Here is a 20,848-nt window from a genome sequence, read left to right as displayed (position 1 = left end):
CCTTTCCAAGATTTCTAAACATTATTTCTGGGGACAGCACAGTATTTGTTTATTTGGCTGCGAGATCTTTGCTGTTATTTTAGTGATGCTATACGTTTTACCATTTCCTTTTTCTTTGGCTCCTGACCCTTTGGTCTATATATTGAAGTGCCATGTTAAGAGTATGCAATACATATCCAATAAGTAATTACCCTTTATGTTTGAGTGTCTCAATTTGAAGAAAAAGTTTATAATTAAGTTTCACAGACTCATCTCAAAAATAAAAGAATTTAAATCATTTAAAACGGAACAGATTTTTTGTTTATCTATGTAAGTTATCTGTGTCATTGATTAAGTCAAGATCATATTTCACTTGTAGAAATTAACCTCATGGAGATAGCCAATTAAGGCTTTCTCAATCCTTTGACCTTCTTTTCATCCTCTCTCTCTTTTCTCTCTTTATCTCTCACACAGATTCTCCGTGAATACATTTTCATTTTGATAACTACTCAGTTCCTCAGGTTCTTTATTATTTTTCAACTTTTTAAAAGTATTGTGCTTTGCAAAATTGTTAATGGTAGAGTTTCATGCGTTAAAAAAAATTCAGCACCACACCCTCTATCAGATTGTATGCTTTTTTCCCACCATTATTCCTGTGTGTCCCTTCCTTTTCTGCAACTCCCACCCCTCAATCCCCTAATCTTCTCATTGAGGATTGAGAATCAGTCTTTATTTTCTACTGCCTCTCTGTGTTCATTATTTTCCTACTATTTCTCCTACTACCCCACATATGAGAAAAATCATTCTGTATCTTTCTCTCTTTCTAACTAACTTCATTCAGCGTTATGTAATCCAGATTCATCCACTTAGCTTCAAGTCACATGATTTAATCTTTTTATAAAGCCTAAAAACAACCATTATGTTTATATACCATATACTTTTTCTTATGCAGTCATCTATTCTTGGACATTTGGGTTGTTTCCAGATTTGTGAACAGTGCTGTGATTAATTTCGGAATAAAAATATCGTTTCCAAATAGCATATGGGGACTCTTGGGGGTAAATGCTAAGTGAAATTGCTGGGTCATATGGGAAATCAACTTTTAGTGTTTGAGAATTATCCATATTGTTTTCCAAAAAGACTGGACCAATTGACATTACCACTAACAGTGAATGAAGGTCTCTTTTTCCCTCCACACCATAAAACATAGGTTATTTTTGTTTATATTTTGTGTGCCATCTTATAGATGAGATGATTTATCGATCAAATGTGATGCAGAGCTTTTTTTCCCCCCACAAACCTTTTGGCCATCTGTGCATCTTCTCTCTTCTCTGGAGAAGTTTTGTTTCCTCTATTTCTTCTATATTTTCAGGGGTTTGTTTGGTTCTTATAAAGTTCTACCAGTGTTTCATCTATCTTAGATAATAATCCTTTATCAGATGAGTCGTAGAAAAACTACATCTCCTAGTCTGTGGGTTGTCTTTTTATTTTTGTCATCATTCCATTTGTGGTGCAGGAGCTTATTAGTTTTATATAGTCCCATTTGCTTATCTTCCATTTGCTTGAACTACGATATCAAAACATTGTAGATACTTCTCTATTCAATGTCATAGTGTTTTACCTGTGATTTTCTAAATTTAATTTTAGGTAATATTTTATTTGACTTGAATTAAACTTGAAGTTGTCAAGAACTAATTTATATACCTAACTAATCACTCAGGAAAGTTTTATCCTCTTTTTTTTTTCTGCTGGGATCCCTGTCATGCATTACTCCAGTGGCCCAGGGTTTACTCCAAGCAATCCGTAGCTAAAAAGGCCTGAGGTTCAATAAGAGACTCTGAGACTGAAGTTCTAGTGGAGTACTAAAATCAGACAGGTGGTGCTTTAAATTCTCTAGTACTGCACCTGGATGCTTGAGGGACCTTGATGTGTCATGGATCAAACCAGTATTGACAGAATACGGGGTGAACACTTTAGCCCCTACACTATCTCTATGGCCTTTATTTATTCTTTATCTAAACTCTGTGAGGTGCTATGGGCAAGAGTGATAGATCATATATGATGTGTGTTCCTTGAAGAGAAACATGGGGTATTGAGGGAAATTCTCTTGTATTTTCCTTGAGACACACAGGAAAGTGCTCTCAAAGTATCACAAAGGGTGAGAGAGGGGTAAAAGTGTAATTTTCAGTCATCAGCCAAAGAGACTGTTGGATTGGCAGGTGAACTGGCTGCCAAGAATAGTTTGGATTTCAATAACAAGAAATGCTAGGGGGAAAGGTTGATGGAAGGAAAAAGATAAACAAATCATTCGAATCCAATAAAGCAGAAAGAAGCAGCTGGATATATTACTGCACGTGTGTTTAACTAAGGTGAACTTTTTTGTTTTGTGTTGTTTTGGAATCACACCCAAAAGTGCTGAGGAATCTATATGGCAGACTCTGGGGACTGTATAGAGTGCTGGGAATTGAACAAGGGTTGACTTTTGAGCCAGGGAAGCCACCCTACCTCAGTACTGTTGCTCTGGTCCATAAGGTGAACATTTTTAAGTGCTAAATGTTCTTAAGTTCTACGTTCCCTTGTGTGTAGTAGTAATCTAGAATAATTTATACTTACCGGATTATTTTAGGAGTATGTATGGAGAAATGAACTTGTCCACTTTTTCTCCATATCCTGTAAAAGTGTATTTTCCAACTTTCTGCCTATCCATGATTAGGTCCTGTTAAAGCCTTCGAAGGCTTAGACAAGGTCCTTACCAAATCAAGACATAATGCTCCGAAACTCTACCTTCCTCTAAAACTTAAGAACTTGCTGAAGGATCAATCAGCAATTTATGTGAGGGTTTATATCACAGTTCTCTTTTCTATTTAATTGGTCTGTATTTTTGTTCTTAATTTAGTACCATACGGTTTTCAATTCTGTAACTGTGGTGAGTTTTGAAATCATGGAGATTCCTCTAAATATGTTCTTCTTTTTCAAAATTATTTTGCTTTTCATGGACCTATAGTTGCTTTTAGTTTACAAAGTGTGTAAACTCATTTGCAAAGATTGGAATTACTTTAGAAGGAATAAAAACTATTTTCGATGTTTATATAGTCTAGATATGAAGTACGTAGGCATTCATTACTTTGGTAGAAATAGAGATGAAGAACAGAGAATGTGTTTGATATAATTTGGGGCAATTTATCATAACTTCCAATAATCGATATGGATTTACCAAAAAAGTAAAATGGGATTGTTCCCTAGTCTTTACGATTGAGAGAATTGGATGTAGAAAATAGAAAGCTGAAGATTGCAAGAAGAGGGAAGCAAATGCATAAGGTACTCAAATTCACTGCTTAATACTAGGCTAAAGGTACAAATAGAGATGCCTAGCCATTAATCAGAGATTTAAACCTTGGCTACCTCCGTGCCTTGATAATTCAGAGTTTGACGTTGCTTACAAGTGGCAGATTCATTTACGGTTATAATGCAATGCATTTTTTTGGTTGCCATGGTGGCAAAAGCAAAATAGAAGGAAGTGGTTGGAGACGGTAGGAAAGATGAAGATCTGGTCAAAGGTAATTTCTTGAAGCTTTTGTGTCTTGCTTTTGGTAAAATAAATAAAATGCTGGATGCAGTTGACATGTGTTTTATTTTGAAGTGATTGTTATTACTGGCGCTTGTAATCCTTAGCCTTGATCTCTTAGAGCCTAATGTTCCTGTTCTCCAGCTGAGAGAGACTAATTCACCATCTTGTGTTGTAAACACTCACTCATTTTAACTGATTACACCTCCAATGATTCTCAAATCACTAAAATTACTAATTGCTATTCCTTACACATCAAAGAGTGAATCCTGAATAATTAACCCCAAATAAAATTAGATGAATTGGCCCTTTTAATTAGAGTCCCTGCTGCTGTTTGTTCTAAGCTTCCTTTTCTTACTGTTAAGAGACTTTTAGAATGATTAAAACTGTTTAAGACTTAAACAGCCAGTGACCTTTTAATACAATATAAATCCATGAAAGCAATATTTCAGCTAGCAGGTGGTGAAGTAAATTTTTAGAGCAAGTACCTGTCAGCTCCAGTATTTCTTTGGAAAAAAAAATGGTGCATGCCAAAAAAACAACCACCTTGAAATGAAATGAGTGTCTCTATTTGATTATTTTTAAAACATTTATGCATTTGTTAAACCTCAGACTGGATGAAATGGCAGGGTTGAAGGGGAGTGAGTAATGGTTGACATCATTTTATATAAATAGTAACAAGAATTTCTCAGTGAGAAGAATAGGAATTTGTGCATAAAAAATGAAGATCAGAGAAATTACAGAAGGACAGTCTCCTATCGCCATTCTTTTCCTGAAGGGCTGCCCTTCAGCATGGAAGACGGTGAAAAGAGAGCTTTTGGAATTTCATCCTGCTACGTGCTGAGCAAGGACCATTGGCTTAACTTTTGACCATTATTTTGGTCAGCATTAGGCCTGCATTTTGTTGCATATGTTTCATGTATTCCTTATCTTCTTTTCCAAGTCTCCTAAAGAAGAGAAATGAACTTTTCTTCTAAAGATTTTAGACTACTGATATTTTAAGAATGGGGAATGTTTATTTCTCATTTCCAAGTAGCCTGGGTTTCTGACATTGAATCTCGCACTGGGTGTATGTATCCTTGGCTGGTCATTAGAAGATTGAAGTGACAATGGGTCTCTTGATTTTATTCTGTCTCTTTATCATGCCGGTAAAAATGTCTCTATATTTAAAATAATTTACTAGTTCAGGCACTTTAATTAAAATTTAAAAATAAATTTTGACTTATCATTCTGACATAATTCCAGACTATGCCCACTGCTGAAAATTAGTAAAAGCATTCTCATTTTGTCTTGATCCATTTTCCACAAATATTGGCACCTAAATGCTACAGTTACCAATACCAGAATATTAATACACAGATGTCAATACTTAGTGGTATGACATCTTTATTTTTAAAATTTATCAGTTGTTTTACAAGTATTCTGATATTTCTATTATTTTGGTTTACGATCCTGTATAGAAGCAACACAAACTACCTTTAACTAAATTTGCCTTTTATAAGCAAAATAGACCTTGAATAATCACAATACTCAGATGTTCTGTTCGTATATTGGCTTAATGGCTCTTCATTAAGAACTCCCTGAACTCTAGTTCAGTACTGAATAGTGATTTCAGATACCCATGGATATATTTACTTCTTTTAATGTTCAGTTTTTCCATTTACTTTTATAATTCTCCAGATTATAAAGACTGGGTGGGGGAGTGAATTCCCTTTCGCTTTTATTGCCTTGCCTATCTATACTGAAAATACTAAATCTATGTTAAATTGTACCAAAATACTTCAAATCCGTCCTTTGTAGTTCACCTTGATTTGCAGTGATTAAATCGTTATCTTATATATAGATCTTATAAATAGCCAAAATACTTTCTAAACTGGTACCACTCAAGCTTTTCATATGTCTCTGTGATATAATCTAGCATAATTCATTAGCACTACTTGATTTTTAATAGAGGCCAAGGACTATTAACCAGGATTCTACATAAGAATCATCCAGAGACCCTGTCAATATGCTTGTTTTATATCCAAATTCTAGAGATACTGATTTAAGAACTATAGAGTGGGACTTGTCTGTAGTAGAAAAAGTGTCCCATGAGATTATGAGACAAAACCTCAGTTAAAAGTCAGATCAATGTCATCGTCTCAAGCGCTATAATTTTAAGATTCTGTCCTCTCTTCTTCTCCCTTCTCCATTTATCTTTCCTTAAAAAGGAATAGCTAGCTGTCCAAGTCTCTAGAAAGACTCAAAAGGGTGGGGCCAGAGCTAAAGTTCAGCAGGGAGGGCAGTTGCCTTACATGTGGTTCACCCAGGTTCAATCCCCGGCACCCCATGTTCATTCCTGAGCACAACAGGAATAATTCCTGAGCAAAGAGCCAGGAGTAAGCCCTGAGCACCAGCAGGAATCTCCCCAAAACAAAAGATTCAAAAGGGTTTCCTAGATACTTCATTTGATACTGAAACAATGAAGACCCATCCACAGATCTTTCATTACAGAAATAATACCACATAGAGTACACCTGGTTACAATTTAAAGTAGCAGTGCATCTTGAAGGACTTGCTCTGAGTAAGGTAATGATTAGCAACAACAATAGCAACGCTAGGAGAGTACTTTGAGATTGTATTATTACGGCCTATACCCACTAGTCTTTGTGGGAAATTTGCCCAATAATTTGAATGGGACAATTTTGTCTCTAGTAAAAGTACACATATATTTAATTTTTCAATTCAATTTAATATGATAGGGACTTTGAATATATAAAATTATTGTTATTATCTAAACATTTTCTATGAATTCTATATAGAGATAAGAAAAAAGAGGACTTTCTGAAAAGAATCTTATCACTTAATAGGAGAAACCAAAATGAAAGCAATTTATCAAAGAGTAGAATACATGTAATCTAACAGAGCCAAATCAGGAACAATATTTTATTATTGGAAATGAGGATAGCTCACTCTATTCAGATATAATGTGAAAAAAGTGATATAGCTAGAATGTTTTTATTGCAAAATTCTACCCCCTCAAGTTTCATCATTCTTCCTGGAGGAAATTAAGCTTCTATCCTCAATGGCTACCACAGAGAATGATGTACAATCTGAGTGAGAGGGATATTTTTGGAGTATTCTCTCAACACGCTATTTGTTTTATTCAGTAATAAATTAAAGATTGTTTTTTCTCCCTGGATCATTGCCTCTTTTTATGTCAACAATATATTTTAAAAACATTTTATTCATTTTTAAGCTGTGACAATTATATATACATATATATATTTTGATCATGCTGAAGATCCTTCAATAACTGGTATAAGATTGATGCTATGGCTTGACTCATGGCCATATTTATTTTCAATGCCCATTTTTGGAAGTCAAAATATATGGTGTGATTTGTTGTTTGGAGAGCAATTTCTATGTTTTTTTGTTTTTTTTGTAAACAAATGGCACTTGTTAGTTTTTAAATTGGTATTTGGTTCTAGCCCATTTGCAGAACAAGAACGACCTCCTACTATTCATGTGATTTGAAAATCAGTGATTTTTGACTGAGAAATTGAATTTATTTTTCAACAAATGACAACCATTGTGTGGTACAAGAGTACAGTATGCTTAGCTGTAATGTGTTTGATTTTCACAATGCTTTATTTTTGCCATTTATGAGGACTCTTGTGCCCAGTGAAAGCCCAGTGATTCTTTATGAAAATTAAGGATATTTTATGTACTTTAAATAATAAATCTTGCTGTTAATCTGAGAATCTTGAACACTTCAAGTTAAAGTTATTTAGAAAGGTGATAGGAACATTAAATTTTGGCTTGGGTAAATACAGTGGTGCATTGAAATCAAACATTGGATTTGAGCAGTTTATGAGATTCCTAGGTAACTTCCTTTTTATTTTTAAAATATGTAAACCTGTAATTTGTATTTATTGTAATAATAAGCAAAGAGGTGAAGACATTAAATATAAACACTTGTCATCCCAAAAGCTATTGGTAGTTATTGCTAATATATAGGTTTACAAAAAAATCAGACTATATTAAAAACACTTTGGTAGCTCACTTTTTTCTTCACATAATAATATCTCAGAAACAGTTTTTTATGTTCTCCTAGTTATATTTCATGACTCACACACTCACTAGATTTAAGTCTTTGTTCAAATACCATCATTTGAAAAATCTTCTTGAATTTTGAGACAGTGTCCTTAAAGAAACTTGCCTCTATAAAATTTATGGTTATGAAGTTTTCAGTGTTTATTTATTTTCCTTTTATTATATGTAAGAACTATTCATTATACAGCATCGCTTTATTCTTGATATTGGTGATTTTTTTCTCTCTCACTATTCTCTATCAGTCATTTTACAATGTTATCACTTATGTTGAAATTTAAAAGAAATTCTGTTTTCTAAAAGTATAAATCTTTCAGGACTGGATGGATAGTACAGAAGGTAGAGTGTTTGTCTTGAACGGGGCTGACCCGGGTTCAATTCTTATGCCCCTCTCAGAAAGCCAACAAGCTACCGAGTGTATCCTGCCCCCACGGCAAAGCCTGGCAAGCGTATTTGATATGCCAAAACCAGTAACAAGAAGTCTCACAATGGAGACATTACTGGTGCCCGCATGAGCAAATCTATGAACAATGAGAGAAAAGTGCTATAGTGATATTAATCTTTAATACTGCAATTTCCTTTTTAAGTTTTCTCTATTAAACTTTTGTATATTGTGCTTTCATTTATTTCATTTTAGCAACATTTATTGGTATCCTATGTTTTACAATGTTGCTTATAATAGACTTGTATTAGCAATACAACGTTCCAACACCAGTCCCACTATCAGTGTCCTCTGCTCTCCTACAATATTCCCTGACTCCCTCCCAACCTCCTAGCCTACCCTATTCAAAGGCATATAACACATTTATTTCATAGTATATGGTCCACTAAAATTTAAAGGGATGTCAACTAGAATTATCTGAAAATAAATCAATAAAAGTCTATTTTTGATGATTAATTGCTATGTATTTTTGACCTATTTTAGTAGAGGATGATCATATGCATCATTATTGAGAGCCATATGATGGGAAGTTTCTCCTGTCCTCAAAAGGAGTTCTTTTAAAGGCTTCTTGCAAAACTGACTTCAAGGCTATGGGTTCTCTAAGCTGTTGCCTATCCATGAAGCTGGAATAATAATCTAGCTAGATAGATTATTCTTGATGAGATGTTCATTTCATTATTTTTGGACTAGATATAGTCCAAAAGACTTCCATAGACCAGAGTGATAGCACAGCGGGTAGGGTGTTTGCCTTGTATGCAGCCGATCTGGGTTCAATTCCTCTGTCCCTCTCAGAGAGACTGACAAGCTACCAAGAGTGTCCCGCCTACATGGCAGAGCCTGGCAAGCTACTTGTGGCATATACAATATGCCAAAAACCATAACAAGTCTCACAATGGAGACATTACTGGTGCCCGCTCAAGCAAATCGAAGAACAATGGAATAACAATGCTATAACGTGCTATCTTCCATATTCAGCTGACTTGTAGAGTCTCATTTGATAGATATGCTATGCATATAATGCATATAATGGGCTTTTGTATATAAGTTCCTTTTTTTACCCTCTTCCTTCATTCAGTTTTCTATCTTTTTTTGTCATTTTGAGTATAATGCATCTTGGAGTTTTCGTAATTAGGTCAATTTTCACTGGGACTCTCTGGCTTCTTGAATTTGCAGTCTTCAACTCTGGGAAGTACTTATCAACGATTTCTTTAACAAATGTTTCTTCAGCACGTTTGCCTTCCTATTTTACAGGGACTCTTGCACTCATCTCATAGCTCTCTGGTATGTTGTTCATTTCCTCTCAGGCTGTTTTCCACCTTCTGCTGTTTCCTAGTGGATTCTTCCTTCCCATCTTGGAGCTCATCAACCTTTGGCTTGGCTTCTGTTATTCCGATGTTCAGACTTCTGTTGACATATGTATATATATGTACATATATATACACACATATATATACATACATATATACACTTATGCACATACATATATATACATATATATCACCTACCATGTTCTTCATTTCTGCCATTTTGGACTATAGTAGGTTTTCTGTTTATTTGCTTGTTTGTTTGTTTGTTTTTGACTCATTTTGGGCTTTGCTGAATACTTGTGCTATTGTTTATTTGAACTCATTGAATATCCTCATCAGAGTGGATTAAGTCTGTGGATTTCCTGGTGTTGTTCATGACCTTGGTGATTTTGTTTTTGCTCACTGGTCTTGATGGGCTTCTAGATGTTTTTTCTCATTGATTTTCAAGTGCTATTGTTGTGCTGTTATGAGTCTTTGTAGTTTCACACCACCCATGATGATTCTGAGAGTTATGTAATTTTCTGAGTAGAGCTTTTGCACTTTAGGGCTGTGATGTGCGCCCTTAATATGGCACAGGTCGGGTGTAGAGGCTTCTGGAAGGGAGAAACTCTGCCTCCAGTTCCAGAATAAGCCCTGTGACTTCAACTGGTGGCAAGCCTCCCCTGGATGTTGGAGCAGAAATCAGAGCTCAAATACCATCTTTATTCAACATTTTCAACCATTTTTCTTTAAAATTGCAACATTTTACTCTTTCATTCAGATTCTTGTTTTATATTTCTATGGAGATATTTGTAATACTTTGATATTTAGTATGTATTATTTCAATGAACTTTTAACTGTTCTTCTCTAGTAGAGTATAGGTTGTGGGTGTGAAATGTTTTCTATGCTGCTATGTAGTTTAGTTCTCCTTCATGAATCACAAAGCGTTTAGAATAATATCTAACAAAGTAAAAGTTCTCCGTGAATGAATAAATATATTCCAATTCAGGGTATCATTATGGCTTGAGTTGAAAATAATTTTTCATTGTGTAACTGGTGGTGGGCTGGAGCTATAGCGAAGCAGGTAGGGCATTCGCCTTGCATGAGGCTGACCTGGGCTCGATTCCTCTGCCCCTCTCAGAGAGCCCAGCAAGCTACCAAGAGTTTCTAGTATGCACAGCAGAGCCTGGCATGCTACCTGTGGCATATTCGATATGCCAAAAACAGTAACAACAATCTCACAATGGAGACGATACTGGTGCCTGCTCGAGCAAATCGATAAGCAACGGGATGACAGTGACAGTGACTGGTGGCAATTGATTTACTTTTGTGTGTTTATTTTTTGTTTGGGTCCACGCCCAGTGTTTGCTCAGTATCACATCCATGTTGTTTTTGAGCATCCCTCTGCATGGTGCCAAAGTGACTGGTAAGTGCTGGAGACTGAACCAAGGCCTCCTACCTGTCATGCACATGATCCAATATTTGAGCTCTCCAAAACTGAGGTACTTAAAGTGGAATCATTTGCCAACATCTTACTTCTGTAAATTTAAAAAAAATTTCATTTCATTGTGAGGGTTCTAACATGTTTATCAAACTGCTTTGTTTACTTACTTCTTTGGTAGAAAGATTTATTTATTGAAAGTATTACAACTCCATTGGGGAATAGTTATATTTTTAAAATTTTTAAATTTTATAAAATAGTTCACAATATTTGATTATATTTAATATTCAAAGACCAATTCCCACCATGATTACTCATTCCCACCACCATATTTTGGGTGATTCCATCCCAAACCCCAATCCCTCCCCCAAAGCAGAACCAAAATAATATAATAGTTCCCTCTAAGGTGGTTTGCCTCTTACTTTGAATCCCATCAAAGGTGGTGCGATACTCTTGGAGTATGCATTGCATGTTTCCTATGAAATGTGAATGCAGCCTCCTGGTCCGAGAGAAAGTTCACTTGTGGGTAAGGCTCAAACTGAGCCTGTGGAGAGCAGCAGTGAGCAGGGCAGCGGTTGAGGTCTGGAGATTTTCGGCTGCCGGGGCTGGGTCCCTTGGGACAGAGAGGGGTCTTCCCTCTGGGGCGCCCTTTATGAAACAACCTAGTGTGGGAAGGGGGGGGCAGTGGAATGGTTAGTGTCCCTTCCAGGAGAGAAGAAAGTGTGATCTGGATGGTGGCTGATGACGAGATTATCTGAAGCCAGCCAGGGCTGGCTATGGGTGTGACTGCTGATTGCCTGAGAAGGGGTGTGTTCTTGGTCCCGTTAAACCCAGAGTTCTCAGTCACAGTCTCGAATAGGTATAGATATTTTTAAGACCTCAGATAGCTAAATATGGACCTTGTTGTCAAGTTTTCTGAGTATGTTGTCTTATTAAATATTTCTTTTCATATACAATTGCTACATAAGAATGATTTTCCTGTACTTGCATTGTCATTGTGTTTATTCACTATTTTTAACCATAGATCTTCCTTTTAAATGACATTTTTTTTAGATAGTTAAGTACTATCAGAATTAATAATGTGTTTTTTTAAGTAGTAGGAAACAACAAAAATAGCAGAATAATGGAACAATTAATTTTCTTATCTGTAATCATAAATAGTGAAAGCTCAAATACTAATAATGTTTAGTATAAAAACTAGAGACATTATTTGGTCAAACACACATGTTCTCTTTCTAAATGATGATGTGTCCTTTAAGGAAGATGTGTGGTTACTCTTTTGTTGAGAGTGAAGAAAGGGAACTAGGAATGCCAGCTGTGACCCAATCATTATCACATCAGCCAGAGTTTCCAAAGGGCTGGCATCTACTTAAAGAATAGGAACAGAATGGGAATCCAGGGACTGCTTTATTAATAGCTCAGCCAGTGCTTTGTCTCTCTCTAGGAAGGAGTCTGTGGTTATGTTGAGAGAGGCCACAGGCTTTGATTATAGGAAATAGCACTCTAGCATTGTGGTCCCATTGTTCATCGATTTGCTCAAGCGGGCACCAGTAACGTCTCCATTGTGAGACCTGTTGTTACTGGTTTTGGCATATCGATTATGCTGCAGGTAGCTTGCCAGGCTCTGCTGTGCGGGCGGGAGACTCTCGGTGGTTTGCTGGGCTCTTCGAGAGGGATGGAGGATTTGAACCTCGTTGGCCACATGCAAGGCAAATGCCCTACCTGCTGTGCTATCGCTCAGGAAATAGTTAGATATTATATCTTTTCTCTTATGCCAATGCCATATTGATATTCCTGTTTCATGTGTTTGTTGCCTTTAAATATAGCATTCCTCAGTCTTAGTTGAGGTGACATTCACTTAACTTTCTGTGTCTCTTATCTGCCTCATTCACGTTGTAAGGGTAACTTCTACAGAGGTAATTACACTGCAAGTAAGCACATCTCCCTCTCCGTGTTGACTCTCTCCTGGGAAGATCACCGCCCACCCTTTTACCCCTGGACTAGATGTGTTGCTTGAGAAATATACATAGCTGACTTCTCAGAAGTTCTCACTCTTTTTTCTTTTCATGCTAATAGATAAATATATATATGTATATATATAATGGTCTTTTTTTAGAAATGAATTGTCATAAATAATACTTGTGCATTGGTGATGTAATACTTTACCCATATAAATCTTTAACTGCTTCATTTGGTGTTTTTAGGAAAAAAAAGAAAAAATTGTTTTGAATATAATTCAAGGATTTGGGATAACTTGGAGCAAATTAGTGAGATCCTATCTCTAAGGATAAGACTTTCTCCAATGCAGGGGGGAGAATGCGTTTCTAACTCTGTGACACCAGATGTATAACTCTGAGTGAACCACATCAACTGGTAATTGAGAAATTTAGGTATTGTGTATGTGGATAAGCTTGGGCTGGTAAAGTTTAAGGTAAACAAGATACTAGGGTTTATGAATATATATCTTAGGTCACTTTATTTCTTTAAAAAAAAACCAAATGTTTCTATCATAAATTATATCTATCATTGCACTTACCAGATTTCCTGAGAGAATGTTATTTTTTAGCTTGGCTCCTTGATTTATTCAGTGCCCCTGGAGTCTCCAAGTTCTATGTAGATTTCCTGGCAATCAGAGAGACAGAGCATGCACAAACATGAAAATCTGAAATGTCTAAATTCAGTGTTCCCTGGGATGAATTGTAGCTGATTCAGTTCTAGCCTGTATACTAGGAGGATAACCACTTAAGCATGGAAACCAGATGCTCCTTCCTTGTTTGAAAAAATTACATTAGAAGTCAGTCAGAAGGAATGGGATAGAAGTGAAATGATCTCACTCATATGTGGGGTTTAAAGATAAGCAACAAGGTAGCAACAAAGGTTCAAGAGCAAAATAATGGGAGAACTAATCCACTTAATTGACTGGCGGTGAGGGCGGAAGGAGAGACCCAGGGGTCCTTGGAAGAGGAAAAAGGCACACTGGTGATGTGTGTGGCATTGAAATTATATGCCTGAGAAGCCATTACTAATAGCATTGTAAACCGCTAAATCTCAATAAAAAAATAAAATGAAAGTATAATTAAACTAAGTTCTCTTGCACCTTGTGAGAATACAAGACAGTAGAATACAAAGGACGTATTAGAGGGGTGAATAAATAGTACAGTGGGTAAAGCACTTGCATGTGACCAACCCAGGTTTGAACCTCAGCAACCCAGAGGGTCACCCAAACCCCACAAGGAATGATCTCTGAGTGCAGAGTCAGGAGAAAGCCATAAGCACTGCTGCATTGTGGCCCAATTCAAACTACCCCCCAACAAAAAAACATTTAAAAATTACATCAAAAATGGATCAGATAATGCAACAGATATGGAGGTTGCCCTGGGTTCAATCCCTGGCATCACATGTACCACAGGGATGAGCCTTGAGATTGGAGCCAAAATAAACACCAGTGGTGTGGTTCTGAAACAACAGAAACTTTGCTGCTTTGAAATGTAGAACAGAAAAGATCACCCTCTCTACCTCTAACACACACACACACACACACACACACACACACACACACACACACACTTTTCCTTGTGCTCAGGAGCTTGGAAACAGTTCTTATGGCAGTTGGTCTGGTGGTGCAAGCTTGATTATTCCAGTGTGATGCCTGGTGTTGCCTTGTCACTAACAGGTTTGAGTCCAAGCAGGGCCACGAAAGATGGTGCTGGGTATTTGGGGTCCTGGGATCAAATGAAAACTTGGGATCTGATGCATGTCACATGTGCTCTGCAAAAGCCCTTTCTTATGTCTGCATGGAACAAGCTGAACTTATATTACTGCAACTTTGACGTATTTTCTTTTGTTTACTCACCTGTTCATCTGAGCTATTAATAAATCACAGTACTCATAATTGTTCTCTGTCCAATTTAAGGTATTTTTTAATTCCAACTGTATGGACTATTTAAGGATCATTTCCCACACATCTATCTTTCATATATCTGTTGTCAGGACATGTATCCATTTTCCCATTTATTTAAAAATAAGAGTTCCATTCAACAGGATGTAGTTAAGAAGCTTGGTATGATTGAGCCTGAAAACTTTGGTCAAATTGATCAAAAGAACTGATACCAATTATGAGGTTATTATTGAGATTAAGCACTGCTTATTTTTTCCTAAAATATATATCTTAGATTTGTGATATTCCTAAGTTCTTTTAAAAATCACAAATTCTACCTTTATGTTTCTTTTCACCCTTCCATAACTCTTTTTCCCAGGATGCACACCACTTTAAACTTCAAATATAATAACAGAGACAAGAAGCAATGAGTTCAGAGGAATCTTATAGACAGGAGTTTCACCCTTTTATTTTAAGATAATTTGCTACGTGAATTTGATTTCTACATGTCACATCACTGTTGTGGATCTCTTTTTTTGCCTATTTATGTTCTCTAAGATTCTGTTCAGTTCTGACACTCAGGAAATTATTTATGACATAACATGATGGTAAGATACAAAAGGTGCTCAGAAATCATTTCTAACTTGCTTATGAAAAAGGCATATCCAGGATGAACATTCAAATCTGAAAATTAGGCTGTGACCTAATTTTCAGTGAGTTTTCCTGGGTCTACACCTATTTTCTGATCACTTCTGTTGTCACTGTGAAAATTCTTATGCACTCTGAATTTTAAATTCTGGAAAGAACTTGTTGAGAATTATTTTCAGTTAACAGGTGTTAATTTTATTTTTTTTGAAGTCTTTGGCCAAATGAGGACAGATGATTTTCTCAACCGTGACTGTCAAATCTAGTTTAAGACAAATTTGCTATGAGAATTTGTATTCTTTATGGCATTGTTGAAGCTCTCTGGCTTTGCCTTTAGCAGTGCTCAGGGCTTACACTTGATTCAGTGCTCTGTCTGTGCTCAAGGTCTGAGAAGTATAGAACTACTTATAATATCAGTCTTTGACCCCTTGTAAGTATATGAGGGTAAAGGTTGGAGTCACTAAGATAAATAACATCACCTGGAATTTATTAAAAATGCACATTATATTTATTTTAACACATTAAACCAAATAATAAGAACCCCTGAAGATAGAACTTCAAAATATACATTTTGATATGACCAGCTGGCCTACTTATGGACCCCAAAATTTGAGAATTGGCAACACTGATAGTAAATGTAGAAAACAGAGCTAATGTATGGAACTCTTAGCAGAATATCTGGTACATTCCATGAATCCGATGAGCCTGTGTCAGAAGGTTAGTATAAGTGGTGGAGCGTGAGCTCATAAGTCAATCCCAGTACTCTATGCTCCACCCACCACCCACCCACTGCCACATTGCCAGGTGGTGTCCTGAAATGCTGGTGGGCGTAAGGACGGAACCCGCATACTTAAGTTGTGCCAGCTCTGAGCACTGTTAAGAATCTTCACGACCACCACCCCAACATCACTAGATGTGGCCCTTACTTAAAAACAAAAACAATGTTTGTGAGCAGGGTGCTGCTTGTTAGTCTGTCTGCCTGTGTCTGAGAAGTAGATTTTACTTTTTTTCAGAAGACCTAGATTATGAATTTTAATACTATCCAAAGGAAGCATCTGTAGTAATAGACACTATTGCCCCATAAGTAATACTGAACAGCTGAAATACAAGGAAATACCAAATGTTCATTGAAGGAAGAGAACCTTTCCCCAATATGCTCTTTTCACACCATTCTCAGATTTCCCCCAAGACATTATTTTCAAAAGGAAGAGGAAAAGTAAAAATAATATGAGAAGAATTATAAATATATTTTTTCCTAAGCTTTCTTTTCTTCCTAAGTTTTCTAAAGAGATTCTAGATCATGGACACACAGAGATCTTGATATCTTTCTACAGTTCAGATCTTAGAGATTAGGGCGTTCGCCTTTCACGTGGGCAACCCGTGTTTGATTCCTCTGCCCCTCTCGGAGAGCCCGGTAAGCTACCGAGAGTATTGAGCCCACGTGGCAGAGCCTGGCAAGCTACCCGGTTGTATTGAATATGCCAAAAACAGTAACAATAAGTCTCACAATGAGAGACGTTACTGGTGCCTGCTCGAACAAATTGATGAGCAACGGGATGACAGTGATTGACAGTGATTCATTTTTTAATCGGTCAAATTATAAGTGATGGGCAGAGATGTATGACAGAAGTTAGGGCACAACACTTGCACAAATTGTACCAAGTTTGATTCCTGGCACCATGTGGTCTTCTGAGGAGCACCGGTTGTGGCCTTGGGGAAACCCAGCTCCGCTGGGCTGGCATGCATCTTCCCAGCACTATAGGACCTGCAAAGCTTTACCTCTTTAGGCCCTGACACCAGGCTGGTTGACCAAGAATTTTTGCTTGGTTCCTTCAGACTCCTGAGTTCTGCTTGGAAGACCCATCCCTGAAACACTGAAAAATAAAATGAAGGAAAGAAAAGAAGAAATGAAAAGAAAGGAAGTGTTAAGGATTGCTTAGTATCTAAAGTCTTCATTGCTTCCTGATTGGACTGTGTATGGATTTCTAAATCAGTCATTTCTTTATCTAACTCTCCTAATCTGTCCTGCACATAAAGAGCAGACTGCTCTTTAATAAATCATACTGCATCCAAATGTTCCCTGCTAGGGTGCCCCCAATGCATACTCACTGCACATAAGATAAGCATAAATTCTATACTAGGTATAACACACATTTGAAAGTTTGCTTCTATCTTTGTTTTAGTTTTTATAAATTATTATTTTAGGGCTGGAGTGATAGCACAGTGGTTGGGCTTTCGCCTTTCACGTGGCCAACCTGTCTCCGAGAGCCCGGCAAGCTACTGAGAGTATGGAGTCCGCACGGCAGAGCCTGGCAAGCTACCCATGTGTATTGGATATGCCAAAAAAAGCAGTAACAACAAGTCTCTCAATAAGAGACGTTACTGGTGCCCACTTGAACAAATCGATGAGCAATGGGATGACAGTGAAATGTATTATTTTGCATTCCTTTATTTGTACTATATTTTAATTTGCTTGTTATTTTATATGATGAGATGATTATGATGATGATGATGGTGATGATTGTAATGATTATCTCTAGTTCTGCATACAATGGATTTACTTTTTGTATCATATGTGGAAAATGTAAATAATCTATTAAAGGCTTTCTGTTTCCCTATCTGCATCCAAGTTTTTCTTAATCTTGACTTCTGTAAAACTTTGTTTGTGCATCATAATGGAAGGGACCAGTATGAATGACAAGAATAGCTGGAAATGATCACTTTGAGTAGGAACTAAGTGTTGAAAGTAGGTAAAAGGGTGTACCTGACAAAATTTCATTATCTGTATTGGAAGCCATAAGGAATCAGAGTGAGAGGGAGTGAAAGACAGAGACAGAGAGTAAAGAGAGACAGAGAGAGACAGAGAGACAGAGACAAAGAAAGAGGCAGACTGGGGGTGGTGGTGGTGGGAGGGAAACTGGGGACATTGGTGGTGGAAATGTACTCTGATAAAGGAACTAAGTGTTTGTACATTATATGACTGAAACTCAATTATGAACAACTTTGTAACTGTGTATCTCACTGTGATTTCAATTAAAAAGTAAATAAATTTCATTTTTTCAAAAAGTACATTTTGTGTTATCTTTGCCTACACTTATTTTTCTCTTTCTTGATTAAAAATTTACCAAAGACAAATACGAGGTCTTAAACACCTTATTAATATCCCATCCAAGTAGCTCCCTTTGCAAATGTATCCAATCAGGCTGACTAGTTTATGTGTCATTTCTAAGTACTGAAGTTGATTCTTTTTTGAAAAGTTAAAGCTGCTAATTAAACTGAGGAATACTAAGAGAAAGAATAATTGCTTTATCGGGCAAAAACAGTATGTGTCAACACAGTAAACTGAAAAAAAAACAGTAAGATTGTAGCAAAAATAATAATATTACTGTGAAATTACATTCATTGTAATGTCTAGTGTATTTCCTCTTTGTAGGTGATTTTCTTCCGCCTCCACCTCCTCCCCTGGATGACCCCATTGCTGTTCCATCTGGCTCTGGAAACTTCCCTGCCCCACCACCCCTTGATGAAGGTGCTTTCAGGGCACAGGTAAGATCACTTGTTGAAGTGTAGAAGCCATAGTTATGGAATGATATCCACAAAAAAAAAGTAAAGCTTATGAATTCAGTGATTGTTTACGTTTTGGATCAACATTTTCCCAGAATCTAAAGTGAGCAATCACAATTCACCGGGAACAAGAAGCTACTTTAATCCAAAATGACCAGCTTGAGCTTCCCACAGCTTTCCCACTTGGAACTCTGAAGCTGTCTGAGGTTCCAAACTGTTTTACCTTCTAATGTGGTTTAGAAACAGTCATTTCTCAGGAATACCTTTTGAGAAGCTCACGATTTCTTGCTTTTCTTGAAACACACAATTGTGCTTTTTATTGCTTTTTTTTTTCTTGATCTACACAGACTGCAGTCTATGTAAGTAGGATCAATACATTTCAGAGCTTGGTTAGTCACTGTGGGTTCCATATTGTCAGACACATCTCTCTAGCTAGAACAGCTGTTAAACTCCATAGAGTTTTCTCTTCTGAATGAGGCCGGGGATGCATATTATCGAGCCCATTGATTATATGTAGGCATTGTGCCCTGGAGGGTTTGCACTGCAGAGGAACTCAAGGCTGGAGTCAGACACAGTTTTTTAGCATGTAAGAGATTGAGTTGTACAGATGTGTGACTGCCTCCATTATGTCAGGAACGGATGCAGAATAACAAAGTCATGGCATTAATATTATTTTGGAGTGATGATATTGCAATAACTATGTTAAAATATATAGTTATTTGGGAAAAATATAAATGGTTGTAGGAAAATTGGCATGGTAGCTGGCAATTGCTTCATAATCGTAAAAATTGGTGAAAGTATTCATTATATATTGGTAATTATTGAATGCATGGACACAGGTTCTGTTACTCAGTTTGCCTTTAAATATATTTAAAGTTTATTATAATAAGTTTTGGACTGGAGCCGTAGCACAGCGGGTAGGGCATTTGCCTTGCACACAGCAGACCCAACTTTGATTCCTCTGACCCTCTCAGAGAGCCCAGCAAGCTACTGAGGGTATCACGCCAGCACAGCGGGGCCTGGCAAGCTACCCATGTTGTATTTGATATGCCAAAAACAGTAACAACAAATCTCACAATGGAGACTTTACTGGTGCCTGCTCGAGCAAATCGATGAACAACAGGACAACAGTGCAACAGCCTATAAGTTTTACTGTGAAAAATTCATAGGACGTAATAGTTGAAATAGTTTTCATCACCCGGCCTTTTCCCCTACTGTCATGTTGCATAAAACAAAGAAAAACAAAGAAATAATTGGTTTGTTCCACAACTATTCTGTGCCTCTATGGGGACATACATCAAACACTAGGAATTTTGTAGTGGAAACCACAAATTCTGTGGGTTCTGCTTTTTTAAAGCTTACATGTTGGTGAATGTCGTAGAAGTAAATAAGATACACGCATTGCAAAGTACACTGGGCTGAAATAAGTGCTATCTGTGAGGCTGCCTCCTAGGTGGCACATCCCCAGGAAGGGGTCACTGAGATGATGAGCGGAGTGTTGCAGGCCTATAAGAAGAAGGAGTCACATGGGCCTCTATACTTTCAGAGTCCATTTCATAAATTAGAGAAATATATTTTTTTCATTTGTCCATTGAAATTAGCATGGGCCAGTTACAATCACTCAGATTCAATTCTGTTTAGAGACTAGATGTTTTTTAAAACTACAAGTTTTATGACTTAGATAAGCCACACATTTCCTTTGTTTTATCTTTTCTTAGACACATAAAAATCAGATACCAATAATGGACAATATGACTACACAATTTTTATTGTTTTATGAAACTGAGAAATCCATTGGCAATGAAAATAATGTGCTTGGTTTTATTATATTTTTGCATTTCAAAAATTCAAAAATATTCTACTGTTTGCCTTTTATATAATTATTTGCTCTTTTTTTTTTGTCTTGGAGGTATTTCATAACATATTATTGAATTTACTCAATTGCAACCTTTCCTTA

The 20,848-nt window shown here is 36.7% G+C and overlaps 1 protein-coding gene across 3 annotated transcripts in view; it reads left to right on the top strand.

The window, feature by feature from the left end:
• LPP (LIM domain containing preferred translocation partner in lipoma) overlaps positions 1 to 20,848 on the top strand; it is a 729,416-nt gene that overhangs the window by 320,179 nt on the left and 388,389 nt on the right. For all 3 annotated transcript variants that reach the window (XM_055129532.1, XM_055129531.1, XM_055129533.1), the window contains one exon: positions 18,761 to 18,873. In XM_055129532.1, the coding sequence (XP_054985507.1) occupies positions 18,761 to 18,873 (113 nt within the window). The remainder of the gene's footprint in view (positions 1 to 18,760; positions 18,874 to 20,848) is intronic.

Source organism: Sorex araneus, chromosome 2, assembly GCF_027595985.1.
Source record: "Sorex araneus isolate mSorAra2 chromosome 2, mSorAra2.pri, whole genome shotgun sequence".
Classification (NCBI taxonomy): domain Eukaryota; kingdom Metazoa; phylum Chordata; class Mammalia; order Eulipotyphla; family Soricidae; genus Sorex; species Sorex araneus.
The sequence above is the reverse complement of the archived record's forward strand: the minus strand, read 5'-3'. Positions and strand labels throughout refer to the sequence as shown.